The sequence below is a fragment of the Nelumbo nucifera genome, chromosome 1 (genome assembly GCF_055504915.1).
Source record: "Nelumbo nucifera cultivar China Antique chromosome 1, China Antique-T2T, whole genome shotgun sequence".
NCBI lineage: Eukaryota > Viridiplantae > Streptophyta > Magnoliopsida > Proteales > Nelumbonaceae > Nelumbo > Nelumbo nucifera.
This window is the reverse complement of record NC_142649.1, coordinates 106707190-106728930: the sequence shown is the minus strand read 5'-3', so window position 1 is coordinate 106728930 and position 21741 is coordinate 106707190. Positions and strand designations below refer to the sequence as shown.

Genomic DNA, 21741 nt, shown 5'->3' with positions numbered 1-21741 from the left:
TAATATTTCTTGTCCCAATACCACCCCAATTTTTGGGAGTACAAGTGTGATTCCAATTAATAATGTAAATTGGTTTTCTATTATTGGATTTAGACCAAATAAAATTTCTCTAGTTCTTATAAAGATCCTCAATCACACTAAGGAATTTTAAAAGATCTAATAATAAAATAAAAGAGGCATAATACAAGTGGTAAAATTGACCAAGGTTAACTTTCTTGCAAGAGAAAGGGTTTTGGACTCCACACACCAACCCACCCCACCCTCAAATGTAGGGAAAGATAGGATCAATGAGGGTTTTGTATTTTCATGTGTGGAGAGGTTTTGAATTCTAAAAATCAACCCACTATGGATTTTGCGGAGGGTATGGGTTGGGAGGTTAAAGAAGATAGATAAGGTCTAGAATTTACAAAAGCCTCCCCAAACCCACCCCTACTTGCAATGAGTTTTAGTAGCCATAATATAATGATAGAAGGTGGTTTGAAACTTGTTATCACTAGTCTTTCAGGTGTAATAAATCTTCCATGGGGCATCCAGATATTAATAAAAGAGTGTAAAATGACATCTCCTTTGGAATAGATTCAGATTGAATGTGTGCTATTTGCATATTCTTATAGAGCAACCAATTCAGCAGTGGACTGGCTTGAAAACATGGGTCATGGGTCAAATGTAGTTAATAGTGATAGATGTAGTTGGTTTTTTAAGTGTACTAGCATGGGTCATGATGATGATATTAATAATATGTGTCTAAATTTTTTTATATTTCCATGTGTACAAAAATAAATTTCATTTACCACACTTGTTTTTGTTTAATAGAATGAACATATATATTATATTAGAGATGTGCTTAATTATCTTTTACAAAATTTATGTATTTTCATATTTTTGTATTTTATTCTTTTTAATTTTTATTATTTAATTAATGATATCATGGGTTGACCCATTTGATGATTAGAATGGTTGAATTGCTTACATGCCATCTTCATTTTTTGTCAATTAGAAAAAATGGGTTTTATATTGTTAATAAGTATTGGATAATGATCTAACCAGTAGAATTTATTGGTTGAGAAAAATACCTTAAATATAAGATTTAATGAGAAAGAACATGAATTGATACCTTAAGTATAAGACTTTGTAAGAGGGAATTGAATAAGATTAAAATTAATAGTTCAAATTACATTTTATGATCTCACAAATAGAGAGAGTGAGTGAGAGAGAGAGAGAGTAAACTTAAAAATAGAGGCAATTTTAGTAAAAAAATTCACAAGCTCGTTCATACTTTTAATAGTAGTCTTTTCACAATTTTTTTTTATATTTCTGTATAAAAACAATTCTTATTTATCACACTTATTCTTGTTTAATATGATGAATTTACAATATTAGAGATGTGCCCAAATGATTTCTACAAAATTGATTTACCTTTTTTTCATCTTTTGTGTTAATATTTTTAAAATTTTTATTTTATGATATCAAAGGTTGGCAAATTTGACCTAGAAGAAGTTGAACTGTTGACCCATCACCAAATACAAAAACAATTTTTTAGTTGATTTTTATTTTATTCCATTTTCAATAAAAACAATTGTTATTTATCACACTTATTTTTCTTTAATATGGTTAATATAAAATACCAAAAACATGCCCATTTTTACAATTTCTTTTTATTTTTCTCTTTATTTATATTTTAAACTTTTTATTAACTATGACATCATGGCCCATTTGCCTTAGATGGTTGAATTGCTTACTTGCAACCTAGACGAAAGAATTTATGGCACAAGTCAAGCAAGCTAGGCCAAGTTTAAGCTCAACCCAGGCCCAATCCTAAAACTTGGGCCTAAGGCTTAAGCATGAGGTAAAGCCCGAACTGTCCAGTCCAAGCCTAGCCTACATTGAAATTTGATGCACACGGGTTGGGCTTAGACTTGGGTTAGTCAATCAGACCACACTGAATTTGATATAAATGTATGTGTATATTTATGCAAGTTATGCATATATGTATGGTTTACCAATAAAAAAACATGCATATATGTATATGTATGCATGTATGCATATGTGTATACACATATATGTATGTACATAATCGGGCCAAGCTCGAGTCGGGATAATGTCGGGCCAGGTCTGGGATACCTAAGGGTTAGGCTCGAGCCCAACTAAAAAAAGTAAAAGAGCCTGAACTTTTAGGCCCAAGCCCAACCCAATGACCGAAAATCCAAGTCCCACTTGTGTAAAATTATAGGCTGGGTTAGTCTAGTCTTGGGTTAGGGCCCACCCAAGTTGCACCCCTAGGAAGAAGGGTTTTGTTTTTGGATTGATTTTAAAGGGTTTTATGTTGTTAAAAAGTGTTAGATATAGATCTAAGTAATATAATTTATTTTTATTTTTTAAACCCAAAATTAATATAATCTATTAGTGAGAAAAAAACACCGTAAATATAGGATTTCATGTGAAAGAATGGAAATTACCTTAAAAAAAAGACTTAATGAGAAGGAATTAAATGAGGTAAAAAGTAGTAATATATTGTGAAGAGTATTAGATATAGATCTAATTAGTATAATTTATTAGTGAGATAAAATATCTTGAATATAGGATTTTATGTGAGAGAATGGGAGTTAATACCTTTAGGTTGTGTTTGTTTGGAGTGTAAATCTCATCAATGTTATACTCCACTGATGGAGTTTCACACTAAATCGTTTGAAAAACGTAAACTGTTGAAAAAGGTGAGCATTGGAAAATGTGTCTATTCGATGTAGTTTTTACATCGACAATTGGTGTAAAACTTCACTATAAGTGACGTTTTACATCAATTTATGGTGTAAACCAAACGCCTACGAAACCGAACCGCTGATGACGTTTTACACTGCATCCAAACGCTGACAAAACCGAACCGGTGGTGATGCTTTACACCACAAACAAACGCAGCCTTAAGAAATTAAATAAGATGAAAATTAGTTCAGATTTCATTTTCATCCCTCACAATAGGATGTACTGAATTCAAAAAAACAAGGGTGTTTTAGTCAAGAAGAGAAGTTTCACACCCTCATTCATACTTTTAATGGTAATATAGATATGCTTTTGTGATCAAAATGCCCTAGGGATGAATTGATCAAAATAAATTTTGATACTTCCCACGTGGATGGGTTCTGTGTAGTTTTTTGCATTGCCAGAAGCCATCTTAGATTTGTTGTGGATGCAAAGGCCTATCCTATTGGCATCGCTACCATTAATCTTGTTGAATCTTGGGCCGCTTGGGAAACCCACAATATGGCTTTAAATTTTAGTGACCAGCCAGCCCATTTGCATGAGGGGGGGATTCTCTCATTTCCATCTCGTGCCTGAAGAAGAAGATCAAGACTCCAAGGAGAATAAAATCTTTAAACAAAGAATGGCTCAAGTAGTCTAATATGTTGGATTGTGGTGTATTGGCATGCCTATCAATAAAGCTAACCGGGTTGCAGATTTGATGGCACATAAAACTCTTGCTTCAAAGCTCCTTTAAATCTCAATGTCCTTTTTCTTCTTAAGTTTTTAGGGTTCATTTGTTGGTGTGATCAATATATGGGGCCGAGCTACCCCAGGCTTGTGGAGCTCCTCCTGAAATTATGAAAAGAAAGATACGCTTTTGTGGTGCTTGGTGGGGATGAATTGGTTGTGAGTAATTTTAAATAGCGTTTGATGTTTTTTTCTTTTTTCTTTCTCTTTCAAAAACTTAAACAGAAAACATACAAAAAATTTAGAAGAGTCCTATAGATTGTAAAACGGTTGCAACATCTAATAAAGTTTATGTTTGATTCTTTTTTTTTTAATTTTGTAGTAAATATTTTAGTTTTTATACAGTCTTTTTGCTTGATTCTAAGCTTTTAGTTCTGCAGTCCGTATCTTAATTCTTATGCACCATTAATAGACCTTGAGTATCAATAAAAATGGAGAGTTCGTTAGTACAAAATGATGGTTGCAGTTATGAAACTCTGAATTTTATTATATTAATTTATTTAATTATTGTATATATAAACAATTATATACATAAAATTCATATAAAATTAAAATTTTAAGTTTTTTGTCAATTTTTTTTAAATAAATAGCTTTGAACCGATATACAATCCGACCTAACCCAAGGCTCGGCCCACAGACCAACCTAACCCATAGCATGGTCCAGGCCCGTGGGCCATGCCAAGCTGACCCCTAAAATTTTCACCGGGAAAGACAGCACGACCCGTAACAGCCAACGGGCCAACACGGCACGAACGGCACTTTACACGGACCGCTGGCACGGCCCACTTTAGCCCTTTATATCTTACATTTAAGAATAAACTTATTACATGTGTAAAAAAAGGAAAGGGGAAGGAAGTCCGCGTCAGCATTTACTCTTACATGAGAGGACTCGGGCCTCCCTTTTCCACCATAAGATAGCATGGATCATAAATTCCGGGGTGCCGTATTGTTTAGACCGCGATTCGAAGACCGTGTGCTTGTGTGTGGCTCTCTCATCCAACTTCCAAATACCTCCGCAACATGTCATTAGATTCATTGCTTGCTGTTTAGCACTTTCCCTTCTTTAAAACCAACACCAGCGGAGGGAGAAGACTCAGACATTCAGACCAGAACCAGGTAGATAGGATAGGATGACGATGGAGAACTCAACTACCGCTATGGCTCCTTTTCTTCTTCGGAATTTGATAACCTCTATATTCATCTTCGCTGATAAATCCCTTCTCAATTTATCAGAAAGATATAAGCTTCTCCAATTCATTCGCTACCTTCTTATCCAACTTCTCTTATTTTTTTTTCGTTTCCTACCTTCTATCTTTCCTTCCTTAATTGCTAAATCAGCGGTCGACTTTCCTCTCAAATCCCACCACGTTAAGCGGGAATTCCCGACCCAGGGAGACTCCGGTATCGCTCGAGCACTCTCTCAGATTCTGTCCATCATCAACGATATCCCAGTCAGCTCCCGCAAATATGAAACGGTTCGAAACTTAGCTGAAAATCTCATCGACGAAAATCTCCGGGAAGGATGCGAGTCGCTGAGAAAAGTCAACCAATCGGTTCTATCGACGGCGTTCGCCAGGACTCTTTGCCTGCTCGAAAGGGCGATGTCAGAGCAAGAGCGAGAGCAGTTCGATGGGGTTGATTACTCGTTGAATCGGGTTTTGAGAGTAGTCCGGTCGTTGGGCGACGGGGCCAGAGCCCGCCTCGGGGTCGGGGGATCGAGGGAGGACATGTTGCCTCCCGGAGCTTCTGCCGAAAAGTTGGCTGCCGAGCTGCTCTGGTTGGCAGAAAAATTAGCGGCTTGCAGGAGTGCAGAAGAAGCCGTATGGCGATGGGGATCAGCTTCAGACTTGGCTCGCCTCGCTCTTTCGGCGCCGCCGCGACTTCAGGGCTCTCTGGTCAAGGTATCTGGTACGTAACGTATCATTGGCCGACCCGAACATCTTCCCATACTTTGATAGTTTAGTTTGATTCAAGATAAAACTGGAACTAGAGTTTTTCCTTTTAGTATTTAAGCATATCACATTAATTAACTCTAAAAAGAAGGTGACAATAGCGGGATTCGGATCCGCGTTTCCGCTGGACTATTCGAATCAAATTTGACAATATCGGACTGAGATCCCCACAACGTTCGCACATCTTCGCCGTGCTTCGATAATAATATCAGAAATGATGATATCATTATGGGGTGATATTTATAGTACACGACTGGAATGTACTGTGAGACATTGTGGGAGATTGCTCGGATTATGCAGCTAACATATCAACTGAAGCGCCACCCTAGCTAACTGAAATTAGAGCCGGATCCCGTAATTTGTTGCTCTACTCGAGGCTCTGTTCTAAGTTAGGTTAAAAATAAACTTTATAAAATTTGAACCGGTGACTATGGTAAAATTTAAAAAAACATTGGCTTAATCTGTGTTTTAATTGACTATGGGAGGAAAATTGTCAACACTTAAATGAGACAAAAATGTTCATTTTAATAATGGATTTTTATGGTTAAAATGATCATTTCCTTATTTACATGGGAAATAAAAGAATATGGTAAATGCACTTACCTGGGTAAGTCTTTCCTAGGAAACACTTACCCGGGTAGGTACATTTACTTGGGTAAGTAATTTACCGAAAAGCAAACAGGGCATTAGGTCCCGTTCACTTTTCAATAAGTTACTTATCCGGGTAAGTGAATTTACCCATATTATTTTATTTCTCATGTAAATAAGGCAATGATCATTTTAGTCATAAAAATTCATTATTAAAAGGTGCATTTTTATCCCATTAAAGTGTTAGCAATTTTCTTTGTGGGTGAAAAAGTTATTTACGTACACACCTAGGAGATGAGCATCATTTACCTGAAAAAATAAATCTAAAAAATGAATATAAATTTCTTGATTAATGAGAACTAATATCCCATCAACCAACCTTCCCCCTCTCAAAAACCAAAAAAATAACTTCCCCTAAGAAAATAATAAAATTTTCTAAAGATAAACAAACCATAAATTTTTCTAATTAATCTGTATCTTAATTGACTAGATAATCCTAAGTACAGTTAATTAAAAGTTATTTACCCAAAATGAAACCATGCAACATGACAAAAGTATGGTGGCCTCTTTACCACCACTTGTTCATAGATCATAATTAATACGAGAAAAACTATCATGCATTGTCTGCTATCCACATGATCCCAACATGAAAGGGATACCGACTCGTGGTAACACTTTATTTGCGTAAAACGGCCGTTGAGATTTTTCTTTTTTTGGTAAGATACCATATCCCTTTATATATTTGATGAAAGGCATTTGAAATTAATGATAGAAATAGTTCACATAACCATTCATTGCCTCGAAGACAATTAGACAACAACACTAACAAACAAACTATCCCAGAACTGTACACCAAATAGAAAATAATAAAGAGATAAATAGAGAAATACAATTAAAAAATAGTGACTCATTAACCAACCACAATGCATTAGAGACTGCTTAGTGTTTTTTTTTCTTGATATTACATGCATGCTAATTGCTACACAATTCAGGGCAGGGGAATCGGGGCTAGGGCATTGCAGAGTGCATGTGAGGCCCAAGCGACCATCTCGACAATTGGGTCATTGGCCTAGACTATTTTGAAAATCAGACCAAACTAGATTGGATGATCAGACCGTTGTTTGACCCGGGAATTGATCAGTTGTTTGGTTTCATTTTATGCTTGATTTGGAAAATTTTGAAATACCATTGATTTGATCACTAAACTGTTCACTTGGATGGTTGAACCACTAAACTATTTTATTGATAAACGATTTTCAGACTGTTTCATTATTTTAATTATTTTTCAAAATATCAAGAGTCGATCTGTTCAGACAGGATGATTGAACCACTGACCCAAAAACTAGTGGTCAAAAGTGATTCCATTTTCGAGTGGATTTTTAAAATCTTATTGAAACGTAGGGCAATTTATTGACCTACTTGAGCAGATAACCCAGGGATACTACCACAAATTCTTTGGAATGGAGCAAAGACCCGTAGGGAGGTCCAGGTCTTACGTCCTATAACCCTCCCTCCTATACCATGGAGAATTGGAAATTTACATAAGAAAGCAAAAGCCATGTGTTTCATCGCAATTGCATGCATTGGACATGGAGAAAAATCCATTAATGAATCTATTGCAACTTTAGAAAGAGTCCATATCGGATGCAAACACAAGCTAAGTGCCCAAACCTGACTAGAATGGCCCCATGTATGTAGAACATTTGTATTTGCAGCAAATCTCGTATCTTTTATAAAGCACAATTAAAAGATGGCACTTACACTGTAAACAAAAGCATTTTTCTTCTGTTTCTCCTCCTCGTTGTGATGTTCCCTTGAACTCAGGTTTTGTTCTCTTGGTTTTTAATTTAAACAACTTTTCCCTACTACAGAGAAAATTACTATATATTTTTAGTTGCTGTTTAATGACTATAGTCATGTGATATTCCCATGCAACATTCTTAATTTAATTAAGAAAAGCACAGAGATTGTACTTTGTTTTTACACCAAAAGCTTATCTAATATTAGTGTAAGGGCTGCCTTCCACGTTTAAAATTAAAAATATTAAATGATAAGACATTTAAATTTTAATTTGGTTACTGAATTGTGCGAAAGAAACCTATGAGGGGTTTGGTAATTAAGTCTAGACTGTATAATAACACCCCTATCCTTGATATGCTATACCTGCCTCTCTACAAAGTTGATCCTCCCATATCAAGAGAAGATTTTTTTTTTCTTTTTCTTTTGATAAGTAAGAGTAGATTCCCCCTACAATACGCGTCTTTAAAATATGTTAGTAAAATACTATGATTTAAATTTTATGACTTACATATAAATCAAGACAAATATGATATTATATAGTATATAAACTAAGGTTTTTGAACCGCTGTTGATTTGGACGGTCGGACCGTTCGGCCCAGGAACAATTCAAGCAACTGGTTCCATTCTACCCCAAATCCAGTTTTGACTAAAAACCGTTGAAAAAATCAATAGCACGTTGATCCGAGTGGTTGAACTGTTGACTCATTCAACGGTTTTTGACTGTTTTTATTTTTTTCTTAATTTATTTTTCAGAACAGACTATCCATTTAAACCAGACAATAAGACCATCGGCGCAGAAACTGATGACTAGAACGGTTCCCGTTTTTTAAAACGTTGGTATAAACATAGATGTTCAAAGAAAGATGACACCCAGACTACGGAATTAAGAACCTAGGAGTGCCACAAAGGTGACAAATTAAGTTAGTAGGTTCATGGGTAACGGACTTAAGTTTCTAGAAAACGAGCTAGTGCGTAAGTAAGAGGGTAAAGACTAAGAGGCAGGGTTCTCAGCCCAAGTTTCCAGAATTTGTCACATTCTTTTCACTGTTGCATTGGTTTGATTTTCTCACCATTGGTCAATTCTATATGATTCTTCCAAAGTAGATGAATTAACTTGAACTAGTTTACATTAATTGATGTCAACTCAAACTGAGATTTTTTTTTTCTCATCCCCCCCCCCCCCCCTTCAAGCATTTTTGTTCAAGCACGTCAAAGAATTGGGAGATGGAGAAGAAGTCAAAGACGATAAAGACAAGAGAGAGAAAGAGGAGGGAAGGAAGATGAAGATACTAATGACCTGGTTGCCATTGTTGTGCCGTGCAAGCAATGGAACTGATGCACCGATACTGAGTGCCAAAGAAAGAGAAGAAGTGCAGAAAGTATTGGAAGAGACAATAGAGATGTTGAACCGGGAGGAAGAGCAGGAACAAGTGTTGGCTCTCTGGCTCGACCACTTTATCTCTTGCCCCAACTCAGATTGGCCCAATCTGCAGGCCTGCTATGTTCGATGGTGTGATGCATCCCGCAAAGACTTGCTTCTACACTGAATTGAAGTAGTGGTTACGTAGATTAATTTCTACTACCCCTTAATTCCTTCCCATTTGCACACAAATTCTAGGGAAATTTCTCATACTAGGATTACTCTATTATTCTCCTTGAATAATAAGATATATATACCTGTCATTTCCTAAATTTCATCCGTTAATTAATTATATGGTTGATCAATAATGATCTTTGTATAATTCAGGTATTAATTTAATTGTTCGATCCCTTTGTTTTTTAGGTTACATAATCATACATGGACGTTCTCCTACAAATTTCCAACATTTCAAACGTAACATTGTTATTGTACGTACCAGGCTTTCTCAGTGTCAAGTAACGTAACCACAATCAAATGAGGTCCCATGCATGCATCCATGAATTTAACAAAATAAATATGCCACAGCTTTGCTTTGTGGATTTTGACATTCATCACAAAATGCTGAAATGCAACCTTCTTTTAGCCTAACATTGGATTAGACCGCGAGTAAGAGCTGGATTAATCCGAATCCGGTCATACCAATTGGACTAAGTCAGCTGCATGCCCAAGCACAAAGTTGTTAATTGTGATTGTGACTCATTTACATATGGTCTGTACGTTTTTGTTTCTCAAGACAGACACACACACGTTGGCACTTTGGCAGTTGTGTTTAATTTGTTGGAACAACAAAATCACACATGTTACCTAAATGGATTTCGCAGCTGAAGTGCTCCTTCATCTTCGTCTTGAAATAAAAGTCAATACCTGCTACTGCGGCATTGGTAGGGTTTGAAAGAGTGATGAGTTGTATTGGATGGATGGATGGATGTCTTTGGTGGGGGTTTGATAATTTGAATATTTATAGGTGTGTAGTGAAATTTAGAAATCTGCATTAGGCTTGTCTGTACTTTTTCAATTGGGAGATTTACGGTTCAGTCCAGGGTCAGAATTTTTAGGCCCAAAGTATAGTTGGGGTAGGTGCCAGTTCGGAATTGATGTCAATTCACGGGTGGGCATTGGTGTACAGAATAAAAGTTTTTGACCTTTTGAATGTTTATAGGTCTACATTGGAATTCAGAAATCTGCATTAGGCCTATTTGCACTTTTCCAATGTTTAAACTTTAAAGTTTAAATAGTAATAATGCCCTACAAAGTGAGAGATTAGAATGGTTATGGGGCATATACAATTATACACTTGATGGCTGACTCCATCAGCCCCCTTCAAATTTAGCAAATGCTCAACTCAGGCCCTTCTAGGTTGCACCTTATATATCCCTGTATATTGCAACTAGCAAAGTTCTGAAGGGAAGGGAGGTCCATCATATGGATGGCTAAACCTTACAGGAAGGTTGGGCGAAATTTCAAAAAATTTCTTTTTCCCTCCTGGGAATACAATTTCCTAATTTAGAAAATTGCATTTTCAAGGTTCGTTCTTGAAACAAACCGAACCAGATCTGAAACCAAAAGGAAACAAGTAAGGATGTACTTGATACGGAATAACAATAACTCCCAACATAAGTGTTCACGCCCAAAGAGGTGACAAAAACCCGCCTCCATTGAAGATGACATAGCTTATGGTGAGACAGGATCAGCAAAGTAGTTGTTCAACAAAAACCCAAATTCTTCAGCAAGAATCACGCAAGGGGATGGTGAGCACGACTTTAGATTATTTCTCCTAGTAATAAACAATATCAAGAATTATTCTTGATCAGATCCAAATGTGGAAATCGAACTGGGTAGGGGCGGCAAGAACTGGAGGAGAATTCTACAGATTACTGAGTACATAAACTAGTGAATTCGCCCCTATTTATAACCTTCTTTGGATTAGCTTCCTAATCCAATTAGGAAAGAGTTTCTTGATCATAATCTAATATTTGGATCTAGACTCTTAAATGGATAAGACTTATCTTATCCTTTAGTTAATCCTAATCAGATTATAAACTAGAATTCACCCCCTTTTAATTAACTCACTTAAGCCCAATTCGAAATGGGCTTTAGGCCCATTTAGTCACATAGCTCACTTTCCCTTTAAATGCTAGCTAACTTGTCTCTCTTTGTATGGCGTAGGACCTTAGCATTGATCTACACATCAACCACATGAGTTTAGTCCAGCCTTTGTTACAAGGCCTGGCCGAATTCACTATAGAACACAGTGAACCCCTGAGTCCAGCAATATGGGCTCTTAATGGGCCCAACATTTACACTAAATGATCATTGAGTCTAGTCACCTTATGAAGGCTCAAGGACTATGGGCAGATGCAAGATTAGCCCATCAGGTATAACCCTCAATGGTCTTACACTTAACCTCTCAACCCATAATGATCAAACACTATCCGACAAAAGAGGACCTCTCCCTCGGCTGCAAGGTACAGCGTTGCACTCTCTACTCACATGGATCCCGGGAATTAAAACCTTTTGCAAACATTTTGTGAAACCATAATATATATGTATATCTCTATATAAATATATTTTACAAAACAAATCTCAACACTTTGAAATCAATTGCTAGTAGTTTTAGGTTTCCATCAGAGAGAGTGCATTCCCCAATCATTCACTTTGTCTGACAAAGGGGTTGATCCTATCAAGGATCACCCACTCAGGTGAATTCTCGGACTACCCCAACATACCCAGGTTTTGACCTGGTCAATGATCTCACTGATTGGCATATCAAAGACAACCTAATCCCACACCTAGTGCAGTACCATAATCGAGTCTAAGGGTCAGGTGTAACATTCCAGTTTTGCTCATTTGTCTCTAAGGTCCAAGGAAATACTAGAATTTGGTCCGATTCAAGGTTTCAAGAAAACCCACACTGCATGTACCTCAGGTCTCACCCTAGCAGTTGAGACAAGCCACCCCAACCCACTTGGTGGCACATCAATGTCAATCTTGGCAGGATAAATCTCCCCAAATCAATCCAACGGCCGTGAAAATTTTAAACTAACACGAGTCTCATAAGTGTCCAGTTTAAGGGTATTACACAAAAACATACCAACATAACATGAAACAATTATGCACTTTATTCATTTACAATAAATGTCAATAAGTACATCAATCTGATTTAAGCTAAGGGCATAAACTGTCTAAGTGGTTCAAATTAAGTATCAACTATCAATACACTTTATTTATTTACATATCCAACGATATATAGTGAACTACCACCGAATACCAAACAAAATTCTTTTTGTCCTTCAAAGGCATTTCAGTATATTTTCACAATTATCCAGTACCCCTATCCTGGGTTTTGATTGATATCTGCTTACCACACTTACAGCCTGAGCAATGTCTAGCCGAGTGCACAACATGGTCTACATGATGCACCCTACAACTGAAGCACAGGAAACCTCTCTCATGCCCTCAATCTCCTCGGAAGTCTTAGGAGACATACCGTTGGAGAGAGTGACTCCGTACCTAAAAGGAACATTTCCTTTCTTTGAGTTTTCTATACTATATCTTTTGACAATCTTGTCAATGTAAGTAGACTGGGATAATCCTATTGTCCTCTTCAATCTATCTCTATAGAGTCGAAGTCCCAAGATGTAGGAGGCTTCTCCAAGATCTTTCATGGAGAATTGCTGTGAAAGCCACACTTTCACCGCAGTTAACATTCCTACATCATTCTCAATGAGTAGAATGTCATCTACATACAAAACCAATAATGTAACCTTATCACCCACTGTCTTCTTCTAAACAGATGGCTCATCCGGATTTTGCTCAAAGTCAAATTGTTTGACGGTAGAATCAAACCAGATGTTCCAGCTCCTACAATCTTGCTTAAGTCCATATATGGATTGATTGAGTTTACACACCATGTGTTCCTGACTTGCAGCTATGAAATCTTGCGGTCGCTACATATAAATATCTTTAGTAAAATCTTCATTCAAGAACGTGGTTTTGACATCCATTTGCCAAATCTCATAATCATGGTATGTTGCTACAGCTAGCAAGATCCTAATAGACTTAAGCATGGCCACTGGCGAAAAGGTTTCCTCATAGTCGGTTCCCTCTTTTTGAGTGTACCTTTTCGCCACAAGACGAGCTTTATAGGTCTCAATGTTACCATTTGGATCATTCTTCTTCTTGTAAATCCACTTGCAACCAATTGCTTTCACCCTAGGGGGTTGGTCTACAAGAGTCCAGACCTTGTTGGTCTCCATCGAGTCCATCTCAGCTTTCATGGCGTCTACCCACTTCAAGGAATCTTCCTCACTGGTCGTGGCTTCCACCAAGTAACTTTCTTGGTCATAGTTGAAATAAACTGGAGGCTTGGAGAAGTTAATTGTGAAATAATTCCATTGTCCCTTAAGTAGTCCCTGAATTCGTCGGAGATATTTTCACCTCCTTGATCTAATCAAAGGGCTTTGATCTTTCTCCCCAACTGTTTTTCAACCTCTTGCCTGAACTCTTTAAACATTTCAAAGGATTCAAACTTATGTCTCATTAGGTGCACATAACCATACCATTAATGATCACCAGTAAAAGTTATGAAATAAACGTACTGGTTATGTGTCCTAACATTCAGGGGACCACATACTAGTATGTATTAGGTTAAGTGTGCTTATAGATCTTTCAGGCTTACCTATAAATTGTCGTTTTGTCATTTTACCCTGAAGGCAAGGTTCAAAAGTTAGAAAATCTTCTACAGTTAGAAAATCCAAAGGACCATCATTTACCAACCTTATGATACGATCTATGTTAATGTGGACAAGTCGGCAATGCCACAGGCATGTGGAATTAACTGTTTCACGTGTTCTCTTCTTGGGGATTATTTCCGACGTAGTTTCGGTTAAGTTTGTTTTCAGGGAATGATGGAGAACATAAAGACCATTTTCAAGTTCTCCATATGCGAGGCATTTTTTATTTCGTTTAATAGTAATCACATTACTGAACAAAATAGAATAACCATCCATGCACAATTTTGAAACTGAAATCAAAGTTCTTCTAAGTGTAGGTACATAAAGACAATCTTTAAGTACAATGATTCCTTCTCTGAAACTTATTCTACAGTTCCTATGGTTGTAGTTGCAATTGTTGTAGAAATCTCTAAGTAGAATGTAACTTCTCTGTCACTTAGTCTTCTACTTGTCTTGAACCCCTGCAATGTGTTACATGCATGAGTAGAAGCCCCGGAGTCAATACAACAAGAAGAAGAAGTGACCAATAAATTGGTCTTTATGAGATTACCTTATTTCTTGGTCTCCAGGTATTGAGGATAATTCCTCTTCCAGTGGTCGGCCTGCTTGTAAATGTGATAAGCATCCGATGTTTTGTCTTTGTTTTGCCTTTTAGGCTTGCTATCCTTTTTCTGAGGCTTCTTCTTTGCCCTCCTCTTTTTCTTACCCAAATTGCCACCTTTAACAAGGCTAACATTTAGCTTATTCATGTTATAGTTCATGATAAACTGATTGAAAGAGGGAGGCCAAGAGTTTAGGATGGCATCAACTTTGGTGACATGATCAAGCCTTGACCCAAGAGCCTCCAGTTCATTGATGTAGCCCATTATCTTTAGACAATGATCATGAACCATTTGGCTCTCAGTCATTTTAGCAGTCATAAACAACTTTAGGACCTTTTATCGAGTAGAACGATTCTGCTCTTCATACATCATCCTCAGACTATCTAGCATATCATTGGATACTTTGATCTGATCGAACTATCTTGGTATTGGATTGTCGAAGGAGGCTATGATGTATCACCGGGCAAGAGAGTTATTCTCTTCCCATTCTTAATATTCCTTCCTATGGGCCTCAGAAGCCCTATCACCCGGACGATCTAGAACAAAGTTTTTATCAACCTTGTCCAATTTCTCGGACATTAATACCAACATAAGGTTACGGAATCAGTCAGCATAGTTTGGGCCCTTAAGCTTGTTGTCGTCCAACAATTTAGCAAACTGTTCGTTGGCCATTTTTGATAAAGAAAAGGTAGATAATTAGTTCACAACCTAAATTGATTCATGTTAACTACATAGAAATGCCTTTTAATCTATGTTTCATTTCCATTTATTCATCTCTAAGATTTCTCTCCCATCTCAGTAACGGAGACTGCGTTGTATGTCTCTAGAAATGTGGGAAATCACATACAATGCATGGAACCAATTGTTTTGGCTGCATAACCCCACCACATTGTGTGAAGGATCATATCCACTCATCTTATGAGATTTCCCTTTAGCCTCTGTCAAACAGTGTTCATTGCCATTGTAAGTTAAACATTTCTGTTCAGTAAGTGCTTACCCATTATATTCGTGAACGCCAAGATACTATGAGAGAGTCTTTCATTTTAGGATAGACCCCTCCCACATCGGTCTATGACGCCCCTATCATCTTATAAAACAATCCAATAGACTCACCAGCAAATGGATAGCCCAATTTTATAGTGCATCTCCTCGTTACTGATAAGCCCATCTTCATGCTAATGATGGAAGGCCTTTAAAGAGTTCATCATATGAATCTCCCTATCACATGCACTTATATTTTGCTGGAGGGTACGAGTAGTTACACCCTAGTCCTTATTTAGGTCAAATCAAAGTGGCTCACATTGGCTTTTTCAAAGTCAGATTTAGATGGGCCCTAAATGGGCTAGGGTTCCACACGGTTCCTCTTAGAGAGGAAGCTTATGTGGGGCCCATCAAGAAGGGAGGTCATCCAATGATCTTATGAACACCATGGCAATGATGTGCATTCAGCCATGATGTACGAAAGAGCCACTATCGAATTAACATGGGCCAAGTGCTTATGGCTCATGTACGTAGCACATCACACATCATACATTACATGCATAAAACAATCACATAATTGATCAAATCAATTAAATCATCTGTAAAACCCTAAATTAATTAAGTTAAATCAGTTCGGCCCATATAGCATTTATGCTAAATTGGGGTTGATGCAGTTTTAACTTAATAAAACTAGGTTTTAATAGGGTGGGCCGAATTGCAACTTGCAATGGGCCATCATACCCCTGGCCCATAATCAAAATTTGGGGCTGAGAACAGACCCTATTGAACCACAGATTCGGTCCAACCAGTTTAGTCCAATCTGGGTCAAATCGCCCTAGGGTTTGGTGTCTATTACAAGATCCAATTCAAGGTTATGATCTGAAAATTAATTATAGCCGAAAAAGACATTCAAGATCAGCAAAACAATAATCAGAGGGTTGTTCGTGGTGTTGCAATCCTGTAAGAAAAAAATTAGTCGCAGTTTGCAGGTTCATTTTCTGCAAATTGCAAATTGTTGATCTTGTATCTGTGAATGGGTCTTCTTCTCCTCCATGTGTACCAGCATCTCTTCCAATGAAAAAAAAATAGAAAAACCAAATTTCTCTATTAATTTACATCAGAATAAATCCTATACATTTCGTTTAAAAAAAATCTTTACAAACTGAATTGAATAGAATGATACAACAGGGTGTACAAATTCTTGGCGCCAATAAAGATTTCGATATCCACCATACGAACAACCCAAAATTAAAGAAATAAAAATAGAACAATTTGCCCCTTTTTAATTAATTCACTTAAGCCCAATTTGAATGGGCTTTAGGCTCATTTAGGCACATAGCTCACTTTCCCTTTAAACGTTGGCATGCTTGGCTCTCTTTGTATGGCATGGGACCTTAGCATTGATTTACACATCAGCTACATGGGCTCAGCCCAGCCTTTGTTACAAGGGCCTGGCTGAATTCACTGTAAAACACAGTGAACCCCTGAGTCCACCAGTATGGGCTCTTAATGGGCCCAACATTTATACTAAATGGTCCTTGGGTCCAACCACCTTATGAAGGCCCAAGGATTGTAGGCAGATGCAAGATTAGCCCATCAGGTATAACCCTCAATGGTCTTACACTTAACCTCTCAACCCATAATAATCAAACATTGTCCGACAAGAAAGGACCTCTCCCTCGGCTACAAGGTACAATGTTGCACTCTCTACTCACATGGATCACGGGAATTAAAACATTTTGCAAACATTTTGTGAAACCTTAATATATATATATGTGTATATCTCTATATAAATATATTTGCAAAACAAATATCATCACTTTGAAATCAACTACCGGTAGTTTTAGGTTCCATCAAAGAGAGTGCATTCCCTGGTCATTCACTTTATCCGACAAAGGAGCTGATCCTGTCACTATGATCACCCACTCAGGTGAATTCTCGGACTACCCCAACATACCCAGGTTTTGACCCCTCTAAGGATCTCACTGATTGGCATATTAAAGACAGCCCAATGCAACACCTAGTGTAGTACAACAATCGAGTCTAGGGGTTAGGTGTAACATTCCAGTTTTGCCCATTTGTCTCCAAGGTACAGGGCAATACTAGAATTTGGTTTGGTTCAGGGTTTCAAGAAAACCCACAATGCATGTACCTTAGGTCTCACCCTGGTAGCTGAGACAAGCCACCCCAACCCACTTGGCGGCACATCAGCGTCAGCCTTGGCAGGATAAATCTCCCCAAATCTATCCAACGATTTTGAAGATTTTAAAATAACACGAATCACATAAGTGTCCAGTTTAAGGGTATTACACAGAAACATTACCGAAATAACATGAAACAATTATGCACTTTATTCATTTACAATAAATGTCAATAAGTACATCAATCTGATTAGAGCTAAGGGCATAAACTAAGTGGTTCAAATTAAGTATCCAACTATCAATACACTTAAGTGGTATTGTCCTTTAATAGTGGTTAGTAGGGTTGTTCATGAGAAGGGCTAAACTGACCAAACCAATATGGTTGGTTTTCAAAGTTTGTTGGGTTCGATTTCAATTTATAAACATGTATAACCTGATTGGTCGGTTCGATTTCGATTTATGTATTTGTAAATCGAAAATAACCCAACACAAACTAACCATATATAAGTTAGAAAAGACTATAATTTTTCAATTTCCAATGTTCAAATTTCTTAGTTTTCCAATTTTGTCCTCTTTCCTAGTTTCAAAAAAATGGTTAGGATTTATATTGAATCTTCATTTCCCAAATTTTCCTTCCTAGTTTTGAGAAAAGAAGTTAGTATTCATTCAAAAGCAGTCTTTCACTCCTTTGGAGGATTGAGCATTAATAACCTGACGGGAAAGACCAAAAAACTCTCGAAGTCTAAGGAATAAAATGGTATAGTTTGAAATTTAAAGCTATTCAAATTATATTTAGTTGTGAATTTCTTCCAATTCTTGTATCTCACTCTCAATCTTGCACTTTACCATTTTTGAATTTCTTCCTTCTTACTTGCAAAGAAGTTGGTATTTTTGAGATGCAAAGATTTCAATTAAAGAAGTGGTAGGAACAATGTTAAATGCCTGTTAAATAAACATATATCGAGGAAATGGTCATTTATTGGGAGCTATTAGGATTTTTTGCACGATCAGGTGTGTTGTTTGGTGGATTTGTTTGAGCAATCTTATCATGCAAGGTAAATCTTCTACCTAATTTTCACTAAAATCTAGTTGTTCCACAATGAAGATTAGATATTTTATGTGACTACATTTTTTCTCTGTTGTAGAAGATCTCCCGTGAAACTAGCAGAAAAATGCTAAATGGTCACTAATGAGGGCAGATTTGGCCCTCCACTGACATTATGACACATGACATTTCAAAACAGTTGGATGACACCCCGGCACCACCTAGGCGATGACTTGCCTTAGCCAAAATGATGGAGTCCCAACTGGCGACCTACCTCCAGAGACTTGCCTCTGTCGCTGACTTGGCGACTTGCCTCCGCCGACCTAGCAACCTACCTCCACCGACCAGGGCTACAGACTTGCCTCTGTAGCTGGTGACCTTGTCCACAACTCAAAGCAGCTAGCAGCACCTCGTCCAGGGCTGACCTGTGGTACCTCGTCAGTATTAGCCGAAGTGACCTCGACGTGAGGAGCGACCTCCCTCGAGGGCTTACCGATCTGATTGAGGTCCAGGTGGCGACTTGCGAGATGTGCTCATCAACCAATCCTGCATGCATCCCGTCACTCCTGGGTCTCTTGGAAGTTGGCTCCCACACCGAATGTTCCAGAGGAAACCGAATAAGGCGCAAAGACTGGTCTACGTGCACGACTACCTCCAATGACTTCAAACCAGTTAGGGACGTCTTCCCGGAGATCTCGGATGCGGTGCATGAAGATCACGCCAAATGATGCCTATATAAGGGCCTTACCTCCAACCTCAGAAGATATGCGCAATTTATCTCTCGCATCTCTCTCAAAAATCTCCAGCTCGCTGACTTAAGCATCGGAGTGCTCACCCCGAGCACTTTGACATTGTTTCCTTGCAGGTTGCCCTAGTAAACTATACAACTCGTCATTATTCAGCTTGACATTCAAACCACCTTCCAGCTAGGAACTGTTTAGCTAGGCATCCAAGCCACCTTCCAGCTAGGAACTATTCAGCTAGGCGTTCGAGCCACCTTCTAGCTAGGAACTATTCAATTAGACATCCAAGTCACCTGTCAGCTGGGAGCTGCCAAAACATGCATCATCAGTCATGATTCAGATTTCCTCTTAATGATGATGATTCAATGCTCTACCTTTATTTGATTTGTAAGTTTCTTTTGCAATATTTAAAGGTCCAATTCTCTACAAGTTGGTATTAACATTTATTCAACCCTTTGAGTCTTAAGTCTTTAAAGTCGGTTGGATATTCAATTGGGAGAAAAACGTTAATGGTCAAGATTCCGGTTTCCTCTGAATGATGATGGTTTAGTGATCTACCTTTATTTGATTTGCAAGTTTGTTTTACAAGATTTAAAGGTCCAGTAGGGGTGAAGAAAAAAAAAACCGAATAACTGAATCGAAAAATTGGTTAATTGAACCAGTCGGTTTGGTGTTTTTAAAAAACTGAAGGTACATATATTTATGTATATTATAGATATTTTAAATTAATAAATAGACATTATATAAAAATATATATTTATAATATTATATATTATATATTATTTAAAATATAATATTTTATATATTTATAATTTTTATTATATATATATATATTTATAATATATTGTAAAAACTAAAAAACCGAAAAACCAACGAACCGAATCGATGGTTAATCGAACCGATCAACTGGTTAACCAACTAGCTTTGGTTCAGTTCCATTACCAATTTTCCGAAAACCGATAGTGCCAATTTCGTTCCAAAAAATGCCCCACAATTCGGTTCCCCTAAGGTCCGGTTCTCTATGACTTGGTATCTTAACATTTATACAATCTTTTGTATCTCGAGTTTTTTAAGTTGACCAAATCGACAAACTTGACTGCTCAGATAATAAGTTAGTTTTTATACTCATTTGGTTGGTTTCAATTGGCTGAAAATTCAACCCGAGAAGTTCAATTCGATTAAGAAAATTATGTACAACTGAACTGAACCAACCTATATACAGCCCTAGTGGTTAGATGTTCTACCTCATTAGTATTTAGCATATTGGGGGTGGATGTGTAAATACTCTGATAGTTATACATACTCTGGTATGTATATACAACATTACAACCTACATATGATACATACTTTGATAGTTATTGATATTTGGAACCTTGAATTAGAGTAATATATACAACCTATATATGATACATACTTTGATGGTTATTGATATTTTGAACCTTGCATTAAAGTAGCTTCTACTATTAGGAGGTGGATTTGCTAGTGTAAACCCTTTTGAACCAAATAAGGCATTGGCCAGCAGCGCAAGGTCAATGCCATAAAAACAACAAAACAAAATAAGTATTGCCTGCCACGAATATTAGACCTTTGATTTTGATAATCATTATTTGAAAGCTTAACCTAGAGAAGGCCCAAGTCATACACATCATTATTTCTAAGAGGATAGATCCACTGTACTGGCATTTTGACCGCACGTCACTAATTAGCTGCGGTTACCCAGTAGCCACCGCAGAACGTAATAAATAAAGATTTAGCCCTGTTTGGTTTGCACTTTGCAGGAATAGGGGTCTCCGATCAAAATCCGAATGGAACCAGGCGTTTGGTTGGGTGGAATCGGAATCCGATTCTCTCCGCATTTGAGGGAATGAGGGAATGCCAGTAGAGGTGTAAAGTTTTGGGGGTCAGTCCGGGCTGTAGGTCGTGCTGTGGGCTTGGGCCATGCTGGGCTGGGCCACAAGGCAGGCTTGGGCCGAATCAGGCTAAACTGATTTTTTTTTTTACTTTTTTTTATGTTTTTTTTTATTTTGACTTCTTTTCTAAGTAAAAGTGTAAAATTAAAATATTTAACTTTCCTTTGAACTTTAGGAATTATTTGAAAAATTAAGAAACGAGAAATCTAAGTTATCTAACACATAAATGAAAAAAAAATACTTAACAAAATTGAAATAAGAATGATGAAATAATAGATTAGAAGAAAAATAGGAATTTTATTTCATTTAAATTTGAATGATACAAATTATAAATACAATGATT

At 37.2% G+C, this 21741-nt stretch overlaps 1 protein-coding gene across 1 annotated transcript; it reads left to right on the top strand.

Annotated features, from left to right (window-relative positions):
* Positions 1 to 4394: 4394 nt before the first annotated feature.
* Positions 4395 to 9618, top strand: LOC104606004 (1,8-cineole synthase). Its single transcript, XM_010271002.2, has 2 exons — positions 4395 to 5391; positions 9015 to 9618. The coding sequence occupies exons 1-2, from the start codon at positions 4614 to 4616 to the stop codon at positions 9368 to 9370; spliced, it is 1134 nt and encodes a 377-aa protein (XP_010269304.1). The 5' UTR covers positions 4395 to 4613; the 3' UTR covers positions 9371 to 9618.
* The last annotated feature ends 12123 nt before the right edge of the window (positions 9619 to 21741 follow it).